Source organism: Camelus bactrianus, chromosome 15, assembly GCF_048773025.1.
Source record: "Camelus bactrianus isolate YW-2024 breed Bactrian camel chromosome 15, ASM4877302v1, whole genome shotgun sequence".
NCBI lineage: Eukaryota > Metazoa > Chordata > Mammalia > Artiodactyla > Camelidae > Camelus > Camelus bactrianus.
In genome coordinates this window covers 53,186,317-53,205,260 of record NC_133553.1, presented here as the reverse complement: position 1 = coordinate 53,205,260, position 18,944 = coordinate 53,186,317, and the positions used below count along the sequence as shown (strand labels likewise).

General features: G+C 32.5%; 1 protein-coding gene across 10 annotated transcripts in view; it reads left to right on the top strand.

Moving 5' to 3' along the window:
- The window catches only part of CCDC88A (coiled-coil domain containing 88A), a 105,067-nt gene that overhangs the window by 38,886 nt on the left and 47,237 nt on the right, over window positions 1-18,944 (top strand). For all 10 annotated transcript variants that reach the window (XM_074341156.1, XM_010951872.3, XM_045514360.2 and 7 more), the window contains 6 exons: window positions 2,915-3,087; window positions 10,351-10,432; window positions 12,352-12,510; window positions 13,864-14,010; window positions 14,601-14,745; window positions 17,177-17,361. In XM_074341156.1, coding sequence (XP_074197257.1) covers window positions 2,915-3,087; window positions 10,351-10,432; window positions 12,352-12,510; window positions 13,864-14,010; window positions 14,601-14,745; window positions 17,177-17,361 — 891 coding nt within the window. The remainder of the gene's footprint in view (window positions 1-2,914; window positions 3,088-10,350; window positions 10,433-12,351; window positions 12,511-13,863; window positions 14,011-14,600; window positions 14,746-17,176; window positions 17,362-18,944) is intronic.

The following is an 18,944-nucleotide window of genomic DNA, read 5'->3' as shown; positions in this document are numbered from 1 at the left end:
TTTGAAAATGTTTGGAGTTCTTGAGCTGAAGTAACTACCACTATTAAAGTCAAAATGTCTACATAATCTTTAGTGTACCACTGGATACTCTTTAATTCTTAATTCCAGGTTTCTTTCCTTCCTTTCTTTAAAGAATATTTTGCAGCCTTTAGTTCTTTTGTGCTCTATTTTGGGCATCTTGAAGCTCTTGATATTTTAATTTCTACATCAGATAAATCCAAATATAAGATGTATCTTTAGTACTTCTCTTCAGTTTTCCTTTTTGTGAATCATTCAGTTAAATATTTTGAGTAGCTCTTTTTGTGTTCACTACTATGGTGGATAAGTTCAGGGATACAAAAGAGGCATGAAAAGATTGTGTTTGTTTTTTTTAAGAAAACACATTGTAAGTGAAAAACATAAGGTAGCATATAATTAAGTTCTAGTTTGTGCATGAAACAAATATTTAGTAAATTCTGTCTGCAGGTACTATTGTTAAAGTCAGGAGATGTTGGAAAGCAAGTTTAAAGATAATTGAGACAGTAAGAAAATAAACAAGTAAAAGTTGACTCCATGAAGTTTGGACTTGGACTACTATGGAGATTAGTAACACTATTCACAGAGACAGGGAAGTTAGGCTGGACATACTGGGAAGGTGGATAAGACGAAGTAATATCAGTGAGCAAAGTACCCTTCAAAAAGTAGCACTGGAAGAGAAATAGAAGGGTAGTAAGAGGAAAATGTGATTTTTTCCCCCCCTACATACAAGAAACTTGTATGTCTCTGAAGAACAAGGAGAAAAAGCCAATAGGAAGAGAGAAACTGAAAATGTTGTAGAAGTAAGGAATGTGTGTTGGAAACAAGAAATGCATAAAAATGGAAGGGTTTATTGCAGGTGGTTTTGTTTCTTTGACAAGTTGTAGGAGAAGTCATTTGTTGGAAGTGATAGCAATTTGAATTTGAGGGCTTATCTAGAGAGAAGGGAATATATTTACAACAGCCATTGTGGGAAAATTTTGCCAGGAAATCATCAAGATTTTCAATAAAAGGACTGATGGGCATTGCAAAGAGCATAACTGAAAATGGATGGCAAGATCCGTAGTAGGGCTGTGTTTTGTTTTGTTTTGTTTTTTAGAGTTCTTTATCACCTTGGAGCAGGAATTTAAAAAACTGATGGTAGGTAAGGAAAATGACATAATGTTTGAGTCAAACTTGATTTTGAATTCTTATTATACCTACCATTAAATGTGTGACTTTGGTTAAGCTATTTAATCTATATGCAACTGAAGTTTCCTTATGTCTAAAATAGATGTAATGCCTCTATTGCCAGTTAAGTATTGGATGAGGTCTTGGAAAATCTTCTAGCCAGGAGTTCTATAAACATTAGTTCCCTTTTCTTTTTTTTTTTTTTTTTTCCTTAAGAGTGAGCCATAGTCAAAGAATGGCATGGTAGTGTTAAATTAGAAAGTAAGGATGACATTTAATGGCCTAATTGTAGTTCCAGACTGAGTAGGAATTCTAGAATAGCCAAGAAAAAAAGGGGAGTTGAGTGATTAAAGGTTCAGGAATAGGAATGGTGACATGAACATAATGCTGCAGTAAAGGAGGCATGCCACAAGAGAGGAATGGTTCCTTCACTGGAGAAACCTGTCTGTATTGAGTAGGGAGTGGATGTGGGGTTAGAGAGAGAAAAGGAACTGGGAAGTCATGTTCTGTGGTTTATCAGGAGGCATACTGGAATCTGTGAAAGCAGTAGTTGAACAGACCTTGATTCAGGTACTGAAATGTATTCTAAGAAATGAATTCTGATGGATGGTTTAAAAAAAAAAAAGAAGAGGAAAATTAATGATTCATTGAGGTGGTTATAAGACTTAGTGATGAGAAACAAAGTGAGCATGATGATTTCATGGTCTCAAGGTGGTAAGTAACCCCACCCATTCTTTCTGGAGTAGAAGCACAGACAAAATTGCTACCAAGGAGAATTTCTGATTGCCTGGAAAGTTTGAAAGAAAGGCTGAGAGACTGGTTCAGAATAAGAGAATTTTCCAATAAAAGGAATATTAGGGGAATAGAGGAATATTATTAAGTGAGTTACATGTAGATTAAATAGCCCTTAAAGTTCAGATTTAGGATAAGTAGAAGATTTGTATCCCAAGGAGTGTCTCTAGAGTAACGAATAAAGGAAGCGTTGATGGGAAGCAGATTAGAACTAGATTTGTAAGAAAGAGCATAGGATGTGGAGTCAAGAGACTGGTCTGTAACCTTGGTGTTGCTACAAGCTAGTTGTGAGATCATAGACAAATCAGTCTCTGTGCCTCAGTTACCTTACCTATAGAATTAAGAGACTGAACTAAACCTCTGATGTTCTTTTAGGTCCCTCTGAGGTTTCTATTTACAATTCTAGAGAATTGTCCAGTTCTGCGTCAATGGCAAGACTGTATTTCTCCACCATCGAGTACAGTAACCAGTGGCTACGTGTGACTGTTGTGCTGTTGAAATGTGGCTTATGTGACTAAGGAACTGTATTTTTAACTTTAAAAATTTTTAATTAGCCACTTATGCTACTGGCTACTATGTTGAATAGCACAATTATAGACATATCACTCTTGAGTTAGTTTCTCTACTCGGTCAACAAGTCTTTGGTACTTTTCCATCAGTTGCTATCTCTTCTACTTATTTTACCACAATTTGCTTCTTTTGTTAAAAAACTAAGAAGAAGGAAAGGTATTAAGTCTTTTTCTCATATTGTCTACTGAATAGATTATCCATGTACTGGAACTTTAAGAAATAACAGCTAAATATGACAGATATTTTAATCAGTGAATTATTTTTGATATTGTAGTACAATACTGAGACTTAGTGACTAGTGTTGATGTGTTTAGTTCTCTGATATGTAAAATACTAAAAGTGATTCTGTGTTTCTTTATTTCCTTAGACTATTATAGAACTCTCTGAAGAACGGGATGGTCTTCATTTCCTACCCCATGCCTCTTCATCTGCGCAGTCACCTTGTGGTTCTCCAGGCATGAAGCGAACAGAAAGTCGACAGCATCTGTCAGTGGAACTGGCAGATGCTAAGGCGAAGATAAGAAGGCTGAGACAGGAATTGTAAGTTGCTGATTTTCAAGGCTTACTGAATTTATGTGGTTGCAGAGGTGACCTAAACAATGTTCTTAGGTTTGTACACTGTAGATCAGTGGTTCCCAATTGCTCAGCTGTATCGAAGTTTTCACTAGTATTTGTCAAAATGAGAAAAATAAGGAGACTAGCATAAGGTTTTCCTAATGCTAAGTCTTATCAATTTAAAGGGTGCCCTTTATTCTGTATTTATGTGCTTCCTATTTTTCTAGTGTTAAAATGGCCTTTTATTCCTTGGCAAATAAAAATCTCATTAATTTTTTAATTTTCACATTCCTTGAAATCTAAAATACTGGCAACTGCTGATACAGATCAATACATTAAGCTCTTTTAAAATTAATGTTAGAAAAACCTGAATTGTTGACATAGATTATTACAAAAAAATAATTTTGTGTATCTTCTGCATTGAGTAATTGAAATGCCTGAGTCATGTGCTTAGAAATGGTAAATATTCAGATTGGTTAGTGCTGATGAAATTATATTTATTTAAGTTTGAAAGATCATTATTAGAAAGTCAGTATAAGTCTCACATAGGCATTTCCTGGTAAATCACACATAAAGAAATGACCAGTCTCTGCTGGAGATTTTTTTATTTTGCACTTTTAAAAGAACAAAGAAGTTGTGTTTTAGGCTTTTTTCTTTTCCTTTTTTTTTTTTTTTTTTTTGGTTTGTTTTCCTGGGAATTTGGGTTTCAGAATGTAGATTTTAAACTTAAAGCCACAATACAGCAATTAAGTTTATTTACTGATTATTTAAAGCAGTTACTTTAAGGAAGGGGTTGAATGTGCAAGGTAGAAAAAAATGTACAGTCTATAGGAAAATCTGAAAACAAAAAAACAGCTTTCATTGTGGATGTCTGCATTATTATGTATCTATTGGTGGGAACACGCCCAGGATATTCTATAAACAGCTGCACCACGAAAATTAGGGGAGAGATTGCTGTTATTAGTTTGACTGGCAGTTAATGGATAGCCTAAACAGTGAACACTAGTTCGTTCCATGTAATTTAGCATAATCTTCCCCAGTCTTTAGATAAAGCATGTAATTAGAACTGTAGTGATGGCTGTGAATTCATTTAACATTTTGCACTATATTAGAATTTGATTTTTAAGTAAAATTACGTGGCCATAGAGTGTTATTAAAATTCTAAACAATTTAGAGAGATTGGTAAAATTTGGTCTCATGTGCTGATTGGAAAATGTAAATGAATATTTTTAATGAATAAAGTAATTATGCCAGATATAGCAAGTATTCCCAGTAACTAGCATTTCATCAGATGCTCTGTAATATCTTTGCTGTCCTTTGAAAATATGTTCCTTCATGCATTTTTTCTATTAACATTTGTTTTAAGTGTTTTTGTTGGGACAAATATTTACTAAAGTGATTAAGTATGGACTCACGGTGGATAAAAATAGTTCAGGTTGTCTTATACCTAATGGAAATAAATAATTTTCATAAGAACATGCAAATTACCTAATAGCATACTTACTTGTGGGTAGTGCATTATAATATAATTGCTTTTGATTTTTTTTTCTGTCTTTTTTTTAACATTTTTTATTGATTTATAATCATTTTACAATGTTGTGTCAAATTCCAGTGTTCAGCTAATTGCTTTTGATTTATTAACTTACAGGGTAAAAGTATAATTTACAATTTGGGTGGAAGATGTAATTCCTTATAAATTTTACTTTTATGCAGTAATTAACGCTATTGAAGACTTCCTTTAATAATTCTTTCTCCATGGATGCCATGTTTTCAAAGAATTTTTCCTCTCATACAAATTATTCTTTTAGAAAAACAGCTTTATTGAGATATAATTCATATATTGGAAAATTCATTCTTTTAAAGTATATAATTCAGTGATTCTTAGTATATTCCTAGAGTTTTGCAACTATCCCATGCTCTCTAATTCGAAGACATTTTCACCACCTCAGAAGGAAACTCCATGTCCATTAACAGTCAGTCTTATCCTCCTTTGCCCTTTGCTTCCTGAAACCACTAATACACTTTCTGTTTCCATGGATTTGACTATTTTGAACATTTCATATAAAGGAATCATACATTACGTAGCCTTTTGTGACTGGCTTCTTTCACTTAGTATATTGTTGTCAAGGTTCATCCACATTGTAGCATATGTCATTACTTTATTTTTATGGTTCAATAATGTTCTTTTATGGATATACCACAATTTGGTTGTCCATTTATGAGTTGATGGACATTTGGATTGTGTCTACTTCTTGGCTATTATGAATAATGCTCTTACAAACATTTATGTGTACATTTTTGTGAGGACGTATGTTTTCATTTCTCTTGAGTATATACAGAGGAGTGGAAATGCTGGGTCATGTGGTAGTTTTATGTTTATCCTTTTGAAGAACTGTCAAATTATTTGACTGCACCATTTTACATTCCCACCAGCAATGTATGAGGGCTCCAGTTTCTCTGTATCCTCACCAATATCTGTTATTATATACCTTTTTGATTATAGCCAACATAGCAGGTGTGAAGTGTTATTTCATTGTGATTTTGACTTGCATTTCCCTAATGACTATTAATGTTGAGCATCTTTGCACTGCTATTGGCCATTTGTATATCTTCTTTGGAGAAATGTTTATTCAGATCCTTTGCCCATTTTTAAATTGAGTTGTGAGATAAACTTTTAAATAAATGAGTGAAAGAACATGAAACTAGAGGTATATTAGAAGTCTATATAGCCTCAAATGAGTTTAGGTCATTTTTAACTTGGGAGAGAAAAGGGAGTGGTGTTAGGAAGATTTCATAGCGATAGTAACATTTTACCTGATGTTAGGCATTAACTAGGTTGAAAGGCTCAAATGGGTATTATAAGCAGAAGAAACTGCAACAATAAGATATAAAGAGGGACATGGCACGAAATGAAGTTGAAAATGATGGAGTTGATAAGTAGAATGTAATGTATGCAGTACTCAGGTTTGGACAGTAAACAGTGGGGACCAATTAAGATTTTTTGCATAAGAGAGTATAGCACAATCAGATTTATGTTTTAATAAAGAGATACTAGCCTTGTAGCTGACTCACAGTGAATATTCAAATTGGAAGAATAAATTCTGGTGATAGTATGAAGGTAGATTAAAGGACAGTCCAGTCAAGAAGTGATGTGGGCCTGATCTAAGGTTTTAACAATGAGGTTGGAGAGGAGTTAAGGGAGAAGGCAGGGTCTTGGATATAATTCCTAGTTTCCTATAAGCAGTGTCCGTTTTTTTAAAATTTTCTCTTTGTTTGGTTTCTTTTGGAGGGGGGGGGTAATTATGTTCACTTATTTATTTTTTAGAGGAGGTACCAGGGATTGAACCCAGAACCTTGTTCATGCTAAGGATGCGCTCTACCACTTGAGCTATACCCTCCTCCCAAAAACTGAATTATAAGCATTCTTTTTTTTAAATTACTTTGTATATTTATTTATTTTATTCTTTTTTTCTGGCAGGGAGGTTATTAGGTTTATTTATTTTATTGGATGTACTGGTGATTGAACCCAGGACCTTGTGCATCCTAGGCACAAATTCTAGCACTGAGCTATACCCTCCACCTAGCAGTGTCCATTTGGATGGTGATGCCATTCATTGAGACAGGGAACATGAGAGAGGAATAATATTAAGGTAAAAGACAAGTTTAGTTTTTGACATATTTTAGTTTGAGGTGCCATTATCTCTATGGAGATAATCAGTTAGATGATTGGCTGTCTGGTCCACAATGCAGAATAGAGATTTAGGATCATTAGCATACTCACTCAGAATAATATGCAGATGTAAATAGTAGTGGAAACCTTTGGAGTGGCTGAGACTGCCTAGGAAGAACATGAAGAATGAGAAAGATGTAATTTGAACACAAACATTAAAGAATGTGTTTTAGTGGTTAAGGGAAGACTTCACCATTTATTACCCATGTTACTCAGTTTCTTCATACAAAAAATGAGACTTCTAGTAATATGTACTCTAGAGAGATACGGCATATGATCCAGTGCATGAACTTTAGAGGCATTCTGCCTGTGAATCCTGGCTCAACACTTCCTAACTGACTGTGGCCAAGTTACTTAAGCTCTCTAAGGCTGCTTAGCTTCTAGCCTAAGTAAGAATAATAATTGTGTCAACTGTAGGGTTGTTATATGAGGTAAATATGTAAGTAAATAGTGTGTAGTACATAAACGCTCAATAAATGTAAGCTGCTGTCACTGGCTACTACTTCTTGAGATAGCTCTCGTGAGGATGTTTGGCAAAGTGTGAAGTGCTTAGCAAAAGTGCCTGGCACAGGTAATGAGAACTTGATCATTGTTAGCTGAAAGACAGAGACAAAACATGAAGTCAGCAGAAGAGTCAGAGAAGTACTATATAGAGAAGTAGAAAAACCTAAGTGTGTGGAGTCATATAAGCCGAAGAAGAGAGAATGTTAAGAAGAAGAATGGCATGAACTGTGTTAAATTCCTCAAAGATCTGAAAATAACCCAGCAGTATGAAGGCAATTGACTCTGAAAAACAGTGTCAGTGGAGACGTATGAATGGAAGCCTCATTGCTGTAGATAGAATGGTCAAATGGGTGCAAAAAGGAATTATTTTATTAGTAGGTCTTGAACTCCTGGATAACTCTTTTAGAAATTCCAGTGTTTAAATTCATGCTTTGCATACTTCAAAGTGAATTTCAGATGGACTAAAGAGCTAAATGTAAAAAACAAAATAATGATGAAAGAACCCAAAAGAAATATAGATGAGTCTTCCCTAGTTGGGGAGGAGCTTTGCACAGAAATGATTGCTCTCCTTATATAAAAAATGTTAAATATGTAGACATCCAGAAAAAAAATAAAATTAGAAGTATTAGAATATTTCTCATAAAGTTGAACATAGAATTTATATGACCTAACAGTTCCACTCATAGGTATATCCCACCAAAATTGAACACAAGAACTCAAACAGATACTGGTATGCCAGTGTTCATTGCAGCATTATTCCTAGTAGCCAAAAGATGGAAACAACTCAAATGTTCATGAACAGATGGACAACTAAACAAAATGTGCTGTAGGCAAACAATGGAATATTATTCAGCCATAAAAAGATGAAATTCTCATACCTGCTTCAACGTGGATGAGCCATGGAAACAATTTGCCAAGTGACATAAGCCAGATATGAAGGACAAATATTGTATGATTCTACTTAAATGAAATATCTTTAATAGGCAAATTCAGAAATTGAAAGTAGATTGGAGAGTTCTTGCTTAATGAGTGCAGAATTTCTGTTTGAGGTGATGAAAAAATTTTGGGAGTAGGTAGTAGTGATAGTTTAACAACACTTTAAATGCAATTAATGTCACTGAACTGTACACTTAAAGTGGTTAAAATTGCAATTTTATGTTGTGTATATTACCACAATAAAAATAGGGGTTTTTTTTGCTATTTTTAGAATTTATTTTATTATTGGATGTTTAGCATCCAAATTCCAGAAACTAACTTTTTTGTTAAAGTTTAAAAAATTTTTTTTGGAACTACAGTCAGTTACAGTCTATAAAGAAATAATTGTACAAATATCTTAAAATCACAAAAAGTAATAGCTTTTCTTTTTTCTTTTAAAATTTTTTATTGAAGTATAGTTGCTATACAGTATTATAAGTTATAGGTGTACAGTATAGTGATTCACAATTTTTAAAGGTTATATTCCATTTATAGTTATTATGAAATATTGGCTTTATTCCCCATGTTTTATAATATATCCTTCTGGCTTATTTTATACTTAATAGTGTGTACCTCTTACTCTCTTCCTTCTATATTGCCCCTCCCCCATTCCCTCTTCCTGCTGGTAACCACTAGTTTGTGAGTCTGCTTTTTTCTTTTTTGTTACATTCACTAGTTTGTTGTATTTTTTTTAATTGAAGTATAGTCAGTTTACAATGTGGTGTCAATTTTTGGTGTACAGCATAATGCTTCAGTCATACATATACATACATATATTCGTTTTCATATTCTTTATCATTATAGGTTACTGTAGGATATTGAATATAGTTCCCTGTGCTTGTTTATACTATATATGTATGTGTGTGTGTGTGTGTGTGTATATATACATATATATGTATGTGTGTGTGTGTATATATATACACACCATATCTTTATCTATTATCTGTTGATGGACGCTTAGGTTGCTTCCATATCTTGGCCATTGTAAATTATGGTGTTGTGAACTTTGGGGTGTGTGTATCTTTTTGAATTAGTATTTTTGTATTTTTCAGATGTATACCCGGAAATGGAATTGTTAGGTCATATAGTAGTTCTATTTTTAGTTTTTTGAGGAACCTCCATACTGTTTGCCACGGTGGCTGCACCAATTTACATTCCCTCCAACAGCATACATCTCTTTAATTCACATCCTTGCCAACATTTGTTACTTGTGTTCTTTTTGATGATAGTCATTCTGATAGGTGTGAGGTAATATCTCATTGTGGTTTTAATTTGCATTTCCTTGATGATTAGTGATGTTGAACATCCTTTAGGTTCACATCTAGTGATGATGTAAGCGGGTATGAGATGTTACAAACAGATTGCTTTAAACAATGAACATTTATCTTTTATTATTAAAGAATGGAAGATGGAAAAGTAGATAGTGAGTGGAGACTTGCTTTGAGGAGTTTGGCTCTGAAAAGGAGATAGAAAGTGGGAGTTAGTAGTAAAATAGTATAAAAAGAAAAAAGTGTGTATAGGAGAAATACAAAGATGTCTAGACTACAGGGACAAAACCAATAGAGAGATAAAGATTTTAGATATCTGTGTGGCAATTTATCATTTCCTTTAGGTCCTTGTAAATGTTGAAAATAGTTTGGAGACCATTATAAGTCTCAGACCCAGACAGTATTATTGCCTTGCATAAAAACCCTTCCAGCAATAGTCTTTGACTATGCAGAAAGGTAGAAAGGGAGAGAGAGAGAAGAGAGTGGGAATTGGGGGATGGCAGGAAAGATGAAGAGAAACTGCCTTATGACTAGGAGGATGTTAGTCATTGAAGGTTATTAGCCTTTAGAGAACTTTAGAGTCTGTTGACATTCAGTCATATAAATTCCTAATACCAGTTTCTTTGTCTATTTCCCTCAGTTGGGGTTATGGCTAACACTGTGTTAAACTAGGTATTTAGTCATGATAATACATTTGTATTAATGCAGATGATGATCATAGTTTTTGAAAGCACTCAGTTTATTATTTAATAAATATTTTTTGCTTTTAAGGGAGGAAAAGACTGAACAGTTGTTGGACTGTAAACAAGAACTTGAGCAAATGGAAATAGAATTAAAAAGGCTGCAACAAGAGGTTTGTACCTGGAACTTTCATTATAAAGGATCACTAAGTAATTTGAAATTGATTTTTTCTCTTTATAACATTTACTTTCCTGCTTTATAAGTTTACTGAGTCTTAATGAGATCCAATGACTTTTTCAGTATTCCTGTCTTCAAAAATGCCAGAGCCAAAACTGGACAATTAGGATCTTTATAGAGTTTTCCTTTTTCTCTGTGAGTGCTACTCAGACTTTGCTAAGATCCCAAGGAGCCTCTTAGGACTGGGGCAGTTCCAAGTTTCTCTTTTTTATGTATTGGTTTTTGTGGGTTTGGAAGCTGGAATACCTCTGTTGCTGAACTGTGCTGTTTATGTGTATCTTTCTGGGTCTTTACTCTCTGATGGTGCTTTATGCTAATTTATATATTTATGTTAATTTATATTAATTTTTCACTCATTAAATATGATAAACAAATTTTACTTTTTAAAACATTTTTATTTTACTACAGCTTAGTGTTTTTTCATCTTGAACCAAGATTGTTTAAGAATTCACTTCTTTTAATTTTACTCTCTAATATTTCATTTTCAATTGGAGGTATTACAAGAGGTCTTCTTAACCCATAAATGGTAAGGACTGGGGCAAGGCTGGACAATTATTCTTTCTCCTTACTTCCTCTAACCTGCCATTTTAAATTCAGGTAACACTTCACTTGTGGGATCATAAACTGGGACCTTTCTAGATACATGAGACTGGGAATCATAATTTTTAGTTCTAGATATGCTGTGACTGCTATCCCGCTTCTTGGTAGCAGAGTTTTTTGTATGTGTGTTTTATCTAAAATAGTGATTCTCAGTCTTTTTGGTCTCAAGACCCTTTTCTGCTCTTAAAAATTAATGAGAATTGTTGAATGTGGATTCTCTTTACTGGAATTTACTATATTTGAAATAAAGACTAAGAATTTTAAAAATACTAATTCATTTAAAATACTTAACCCATTACATGTTAACATAAAAGTTATATAGAAACTAAATAACCATTATTTTCCGAAGCAAAAAAAATTAGAAGGGTAGTCTTTTACTTTTTTGCAAATCTCTTTATTTAATGCCTAGCTTAATTGAAGACTACCAGATTTTCATATCTGCTTCTGCATTCAGTCTATTAAGATATCACATGCCATGTATGTAGCCTCTGGAAAACTCCACTACTCCCTCAGGAGAGAATGGGAGTGAAAAAAGCAAGTAGTGTCCTACTATTATTATGAAAATAGTTTTGACCTCATCAATTCCCTGGAAGGGTTTCAGGGACCCACAGATGTCCCTGGATCGTACTTTGATAACTGCTGTTTTAAAGGATTACAAGTGGGCTTTTTAAAGACTGAATTTTAGTATTTATCTCAAATGGCATTAAGATATGCACTAATCATATGCAACTAATCATTCACTTGGAAGTATTTAAAAACCTCAGCTAGATTTTGGTAACATATCTGGATAGAAACATTATTTCTCTAAAGTAACTAATGATCAACTTTTGTAATAGTTTGCCTCTTCAGTGTTTTTACTATCTTGTACCTGTATTATTATCCTGTATTACAGTTAAGTTTTCACCTTAAAATAATTGCAAATGGTTATGTTAAGGAGGGATTACTTATTTTAAATATCCTGAATATTTTTATATTCCTAATAGAGAACATTATATAAAATTTTGTGTATAAGTTTGTATATTTGTATAGAAACATGTATTTTGAAAATACTTCTTATTCTTGGTTTAAAAAAGCTTTATATCCCCATTTTTAAAAAACAACTTAAGGTGTGATTTATATACCATGAAATTCACACTTTTAAAGTACACAAGTCATTGATTTTTTTTAGTAAATTCGTCATATTGTACAACCCAAGGATTATCCATTTGAATTTAGAAAATAATATTTAAAATTCCAATGTGTATTTATATTTAGAACATGAATTTGCTTTCGGATGCTCGTTCTGCAAGAATGTACCGAGATGAATTAGATGCACTTCGGGAAAAGGCAATCAGAGTTGATAAGCTTGAAAGTGAAGTCAGCAGATATAAAGAGAGGCTACATGATATTGAATTTTATAAGGCAAGAGTTGAGGTATGTTGCATAATTTATACTATTCATAGTTTTTTCTTTAATAGTGTTACGAGTTTTCAAAGTGTATTAAAAATTCACTTAATAAATATAAAGAACTCTTGAAATGTTGAGCAAACTGTAAATACCATCAAGTGTTTATTTTATGCTAGATCAGCATATTGTTTAGACCTGTTAATAGGAATTTTTGGACATAATTAATTTTGTTGAATTCTTTGGAATTCTTCTTTCATTCCTTTATTTAGCATTGCAGATAGGGAAGACTTTTGAAGTCCTTCCCCTATTGTCCAAATAAACTATATCTCTAATAATGTCAAACTTGTTCTTAGAAATAACTGCAAAACATATTTCTGATTGCTGCTCAAGTCCGAATACTAAATTAGGATCAATGAAGGCAAAATCTTTCTTTCTTTGTATACATATGAACAAATTAGAAAAAAAGCAATTTTTCATACTTAATGGTTGCAGTTCAGTGTTATATGAAGTTGAGTTTGACAGCAAAAATTAGAAAATCTTTGCTTCTTCCATTTTTTTTTTCATTCTCAGTTAATTTCTTCATTGTCTGTAGACAGAAAAGATTTTGGTCAGTTTCAATATGGGGATAAGAAGGAAGGAGTATGCAAAATCAAGAAGTGAATATATTACAAGAGAAAGTTAGAACTTAGCCTGAATGTTTCCAGAAAACAGGCCCAATAGAGTACAAATGTATATTAATTTTTTGTTAATTATTTAAATAAGCATATGCATGACACTATTAATGGATTCTCATGGATGCCACTGTTCTAATATGCTTTCTCTTGACTTTATAAACTGCAGCCATATAACTTAGAAATGTAGATTTGTGAACATATTTTCAAAACATATGTTAAGGATTTTAAAATACTGATATAAAATATTTGCTGCTAAAGCATTGGTTTATGATTTATGTGAGTCTTAGTTCAAGTCTTGGTATTTTACTCAAAAACCCCAAACCCTTCACTTTCAAGTAGAAAGAAACCTTTGAATCTATTTCAGTAAATAAATTAAGCCCTGATTCTATGGAGATTGGTGTCTTAAATGTCTGGAAGACTACTTAGTTCCTTCGATCTTTGTGACTAAGGAATTTAAGTGTACCCTGACAACTTCATGTGAAATTATGGCAGTAAGTACTGAGCATTTTGTATGCATAATAACTTAAATTTGGGGGAATAAAATGAAACCAACTGTATTTCTATTACTCAGTACTTTTACTCTTGCATAGAACTGTTGATAAAGACAGCTTATTGTTTTATTTCACAATAAAGAATTTTTATGCTTCAGAGGATTAAAAAACTTAACATATTCATGATAATTAAAGCCTACTTGAAATGTTTATAGGAATTAAAAGAAGATAATCAAGTTTTACTAGAAACAAAAACCATGTTGGAAGACCAATTAGAAGGAACTCGAGCTCGTTCTGATAAATTACATGAATTAGAAAAAGAGAATTTACAGCTGAAGGCTAAACTGCATGATATGGAAATGGTAAGTATTGTAAGGTAGATCATATATATAGCCTCTAAGAAAAAATGCAAGGTGTTATCTGATTTCCCTTTAGTGACAAGAATGGCTAGTATCCTTAAGGCTTTAACAGAGAAGAGATAGCTAAATAAATTAGATTCCTCCCATTTTATATAAATTCAGGAGAAGTAAAAATTTCTGCTTTTGTTACGGAGCGGTATTTATTAATTTTGACTTCAACTTTTCAGAAAACCTAATAAACTATTGTGTAAACATTTCTTTTAAAATACAGAAATACAGCTATTTGCTAAAATTTAGCATTAGGTCAGATCATTTGTTACATCACTAAAACAATATAATAACTATGAGGAGCAGTTTTCAGTGTCCCCAAAGATCATTTTAAAAGGATGTCTGACACCGAATCAGTTTAGTGACCAGTAGTAATAATTATAACTGATTATTAACTTTAAACTGTGAAAATTTTAAGGAACTCACAATTTATCATCTTATTACTCAGTTTCTGCTAAATGAAAGTTACAAGTAATAAAATATTACTTGAGATTGTACTGTTTCTTGGCTTTCTTTTCTCTCCCTACTCCCTGGCAATAAAAAAGGAACGTGATATGGATAGAAAAAAGATTGAAGAATTAATGGAAGAAAATATGACTTTGGAAATGGCACAGAAACAAAGTATGGACGAATCATTACATCTTGGCTGGGAGCTGGAACAAATATCCAGAACTAGTGAACTTTCTGAAGGTATTATTAATAGTTTTATTTAAATGGATGAATGAATAAATGAAGTTGTATTTATGCTTACATTTCTGGATATTTTATTGCTGTTCTTTATTTTCCCTGGCTGGAGATGTCTCAGAAGGCCAAACATCTCCCTAGATAGGATTTCACAGAGTAATATGTTAATTTCCACATTCCTGGGTCTGGTCCTTTGCATGTCTTACAAATCAACTTTATGAATGTAGTAACAGATTTAATCAGCTGTTTAGGCACTATTTTATGTTACTATCACAAGAAACTGGGATACCAGTTTATTAGTTTATTTTGAAAAATATAGTCGTCTACTAAACAGAACAAGAAAGTTGTATGATCAGGTCAGCTTGTTATGTTCTTTCTGTATAGGCAAACCTAAATAGAAAGTCAATGTATTAGGAATATTCTTCAGTGAATATGTAGCCCGAAAAAAGTGAGTTAAGGATCTTCACGACTACTTTTATCAATATATGTAATCTCCATTAGGATTATACTTACCAACAACTCCAGCTCAGTTGTACCCTGGAGGTAATGAAAGACCCCAGATCAGTTTTTTACTTTTGGCTCTTTTTCCCTAGTCTCTACATTAGCTTGTCCACTGTATTACAGCTGGGCACATACATACAATGTGTTTTTTTGGGTTGAAGCTTTGAGTTTGCTAGTACTGATATACTTTATTGAAATTATACCCAGGTCACATTTATTTGAATTAGAATGGTTCTCTAATTCCTCAGTTACCCGGTACTAAGATTATTCTACCTATTTTTCTTCCTTCAGAAGATATAAGCACCTACCATGTGTAAAATATTATACCAGGCCCTGAGGATATGGTGGTCAAGTAAACATAAGGTCTGAAAGAGCTTATAGTCTGGTGTTTATGGAATAATTACTTCTTCAGATGACTCATCGTATTTATTACTGTTAGTCTTTTCCTAATTTTACACTTGAGAACCTAACTCCAAATTCTGGGACCCCATGTAAATTGACTACATAACAAATAAAGATATTCAGTCACTGAACTTGCTGAGCTGTGTTAAAATATTTGTGGGACCTTTTTAATTGTATTCCACATGAGTTGTGTTACAAAGGAAACAATTCAAACTTGAATGTTTTCTACTATTAAAGTAGTTAAAATTACAGTATTAAGAGTTTTCTCATCTGTTAAGTGGAGACAAGGATATTAAGTACTACCTTGTAGGTTGGTTGTGTGGATTGGATTTGTTAATACTTATGAAGCTCCTTAGAATAGTGCCTGGTAAATGGTAAACATTTGAGTGGTTTTTACTATTCTTACCATCATCATCATCATCATCATCATGTCACAGTTGTTTTGCAGTAGATCTCAGCTGGGATCATAGACCAGAATATTCATTTCGGTGTGGTGTATTTTGAGGGTTTTTTTTTTTTTTTAACTATACAAGGGATTTTCTTTCTAGAAAATTTAAAAAATGTAGAAAAATATAAAGAAGAAATAAAAGTGACTAATAATTTTTGACTCATTTTTACATTTCACAAAATTTGCTTCTAAAATTTTTCTACACATACACAGATATTTTAGGTATCGTCAGATAAATATGTATATACAATTATGTTTCCTTTTTTCAGTTAAGATTATAACTAGACATTTCCCATGTTAAAAATGTGTTGTAAGCATTCTTTTTAATTCTTTGTAATTTGACCTGAAGCTTCTTTATAGCACATAGTATTGAAAATTTTCCTAAGGTATATCATGTCTTGTAGCCTAATCTTATTTGACTGAAATGCTTGACCTCAAATCATGAAATAGAGTTTTACTATAAAAGACTTGGACAGCTAATGGAATTTAAAAAGTCAATGACTATCTAGTATACCAGCTTTTAATAAAAGAGTAGCAATGTACTGACTAGAACAAAAGCATGGAATAAGAATTGAGGCTTTCTTTACTTAAAGTCTAGGGAATATTTTACTCTACCTAATGTTTCAAAGAATGCACGCTTGTGGGGATGTATGTTGTGTGTGTGTGTATGTGTGTCTTTGCTTTTTATGATGGAGAATTTCAAACATACACAAAAGTAGACAGACCTAGAAACACCCTCCTGTACTTCTGTTTACTTCCCTTCCTTTTGTTCAAGTAACCTAAGATTCATTGAGATTAAAGTGGCTTGGGCATTGTCAAGTAGTTAACTTCTCATAACTGAACTGAAATTCTAGTCGCTTCTGTCTAAATTTTGTACATTTTTTTCAATAGAATGCTTATAGATACATTACAAATTTAAGATTTACCTATATTTTATCTCTCCATTATTTTTTTCATAGTGCCTACCTTGTATAACTTCATAATTTTTTTATAAGGTTAAGGATCAGGTGATGTATTTACACTAAATATTTTAAATAATGAAGAGTAAACATAGGTTTACCAATGATGTATTTTTCTCTGTTATAGCACCACAAAAATCCTTGGGCCATGAGGTGAATGAATTGACATCAAGTAGGTTATTGAAGTTGGAGATGGAAAATCAGAGTTTGACAAAAACTGTAGAGGAGCTTCGGAGTACTATGGATTCTACAGAGGGCAGCACTTCCAAAATCCTGAAAATTGAAAAAGAAAATCAAAGACTAAGTAAAAGGGTAAATAAAAATTAATGTTTAATGTAATGTTAAAAATATATGTAAGAGTATAAAAGAATAGCACTGAGGTAGAACACTTACTTGCTAGTTTTTAATATTATTTTAACTTATGGAAAATTTCAAACATATATAAATGTAAAGTGAATAAACACTTACACTTATTCAACTTCAACAATTATTGACTTATAGTCAGCCTTATTTCTACCTCTGCCTACTCTCCCCACAAACACTAGATGATTTTGAAGTAAACCGTAGACATGGTACTACAGAATATCTCAGTAAATATCTCAGTATAAATCTTTAAAAAGTAAGGAATTGAAAAAAAAAGAACAGTGATATTATCACACTTAAAAAATTAATAGTTTTTGGTCAGCATTTCAATTTCTCCAAATCTGTTACGATTTTTTTTTCACATTTTGTTCGATTTTGAATCCAAATAAGAGCAACACATTCGATCAGTTGGTGTGTTGAAGAAAACAGTTTGTTTGTCTAATAGTTTTCCCACAATCTGGATTTTGCTTAATGAGTCCTTAGCAATTCCTTTGTCCTCTGTATGACTTGTTTTATCTGTAGGCTTAATCAGGTTCAAGTTGAGTTTTTAGTAAGAATACTCGTAAGCAGTATATTTCAATCAGGAGGCACATGTCTGGTTGTCTCTCTTTCTGTGATGTTAGTTGTCATGGAAATTCATTTGCTTAGATCCTTTCTTTAATCAGAGTTTAAAAAATCCTGCTATTATATCATCCCTTCTTAATTTGATAGCTGGAGTATTTCTATAGGAAAAACTTTGTTTTAAAAACTATTGGTTTAAAAAAAACAATCACCTTAGTTACTCTGAGAAACAACTCTTAGGGGTAAAGTAGGAGGAATGTTTGATTCTTTACCTTTACTTACCAGTTTCCTAGTAGTGAATTGGTTCTCTCAAATCCTCCTGAGACAATTAATGAGTGAGTTTGTTTGTTTTAGTATCACTATGAACTCATGGGTTTAAAAATATTTGAAGCATTTCAATGCACTGTATTTATTTCTTACTGTCCCAACTCTTTAAGTTGCTTCCTGAATCCTTTTAACATGACCTTAGAACTCCTGGAGAGCTTCTTTGCTTTCTGCCATGACAAAGTGTTCTAGGTTCCTCTTAAACATTTTCTGCCTCAAACCTGGAAACAGCCATTTCTTTAAAATGCCCTTGTTCCTTTTAGTAAGAAATTGTATTTAGAGACCACAACTTAGACATTATGAAATCTGAATTTTAATTAGACCTTGATTGAACATAAATATAAGCATTTTTTATTTTATTTCATTTCACTTTATTGCACTTCACAGATATTGCATTTTTTACAACTTGAAGGTTTGTGGGAACCCTGCTTCAAACAAGTCCATCAGCACCATTTTTCTAACAATATTTGCTTTACTTCGTGTCTCTGTGTCACATTTTGGTAATTCTCACAGTATTTCAAGCTCTTACATTGTTACTTGTTATGGTGATCTGTGGTCAATGATCTTTGATGTTATTATTATAAATTTTTTGGGGTGCCACAGACTACACCCATATAAGACAGTTAACTTAATTGATAAATGGTGTG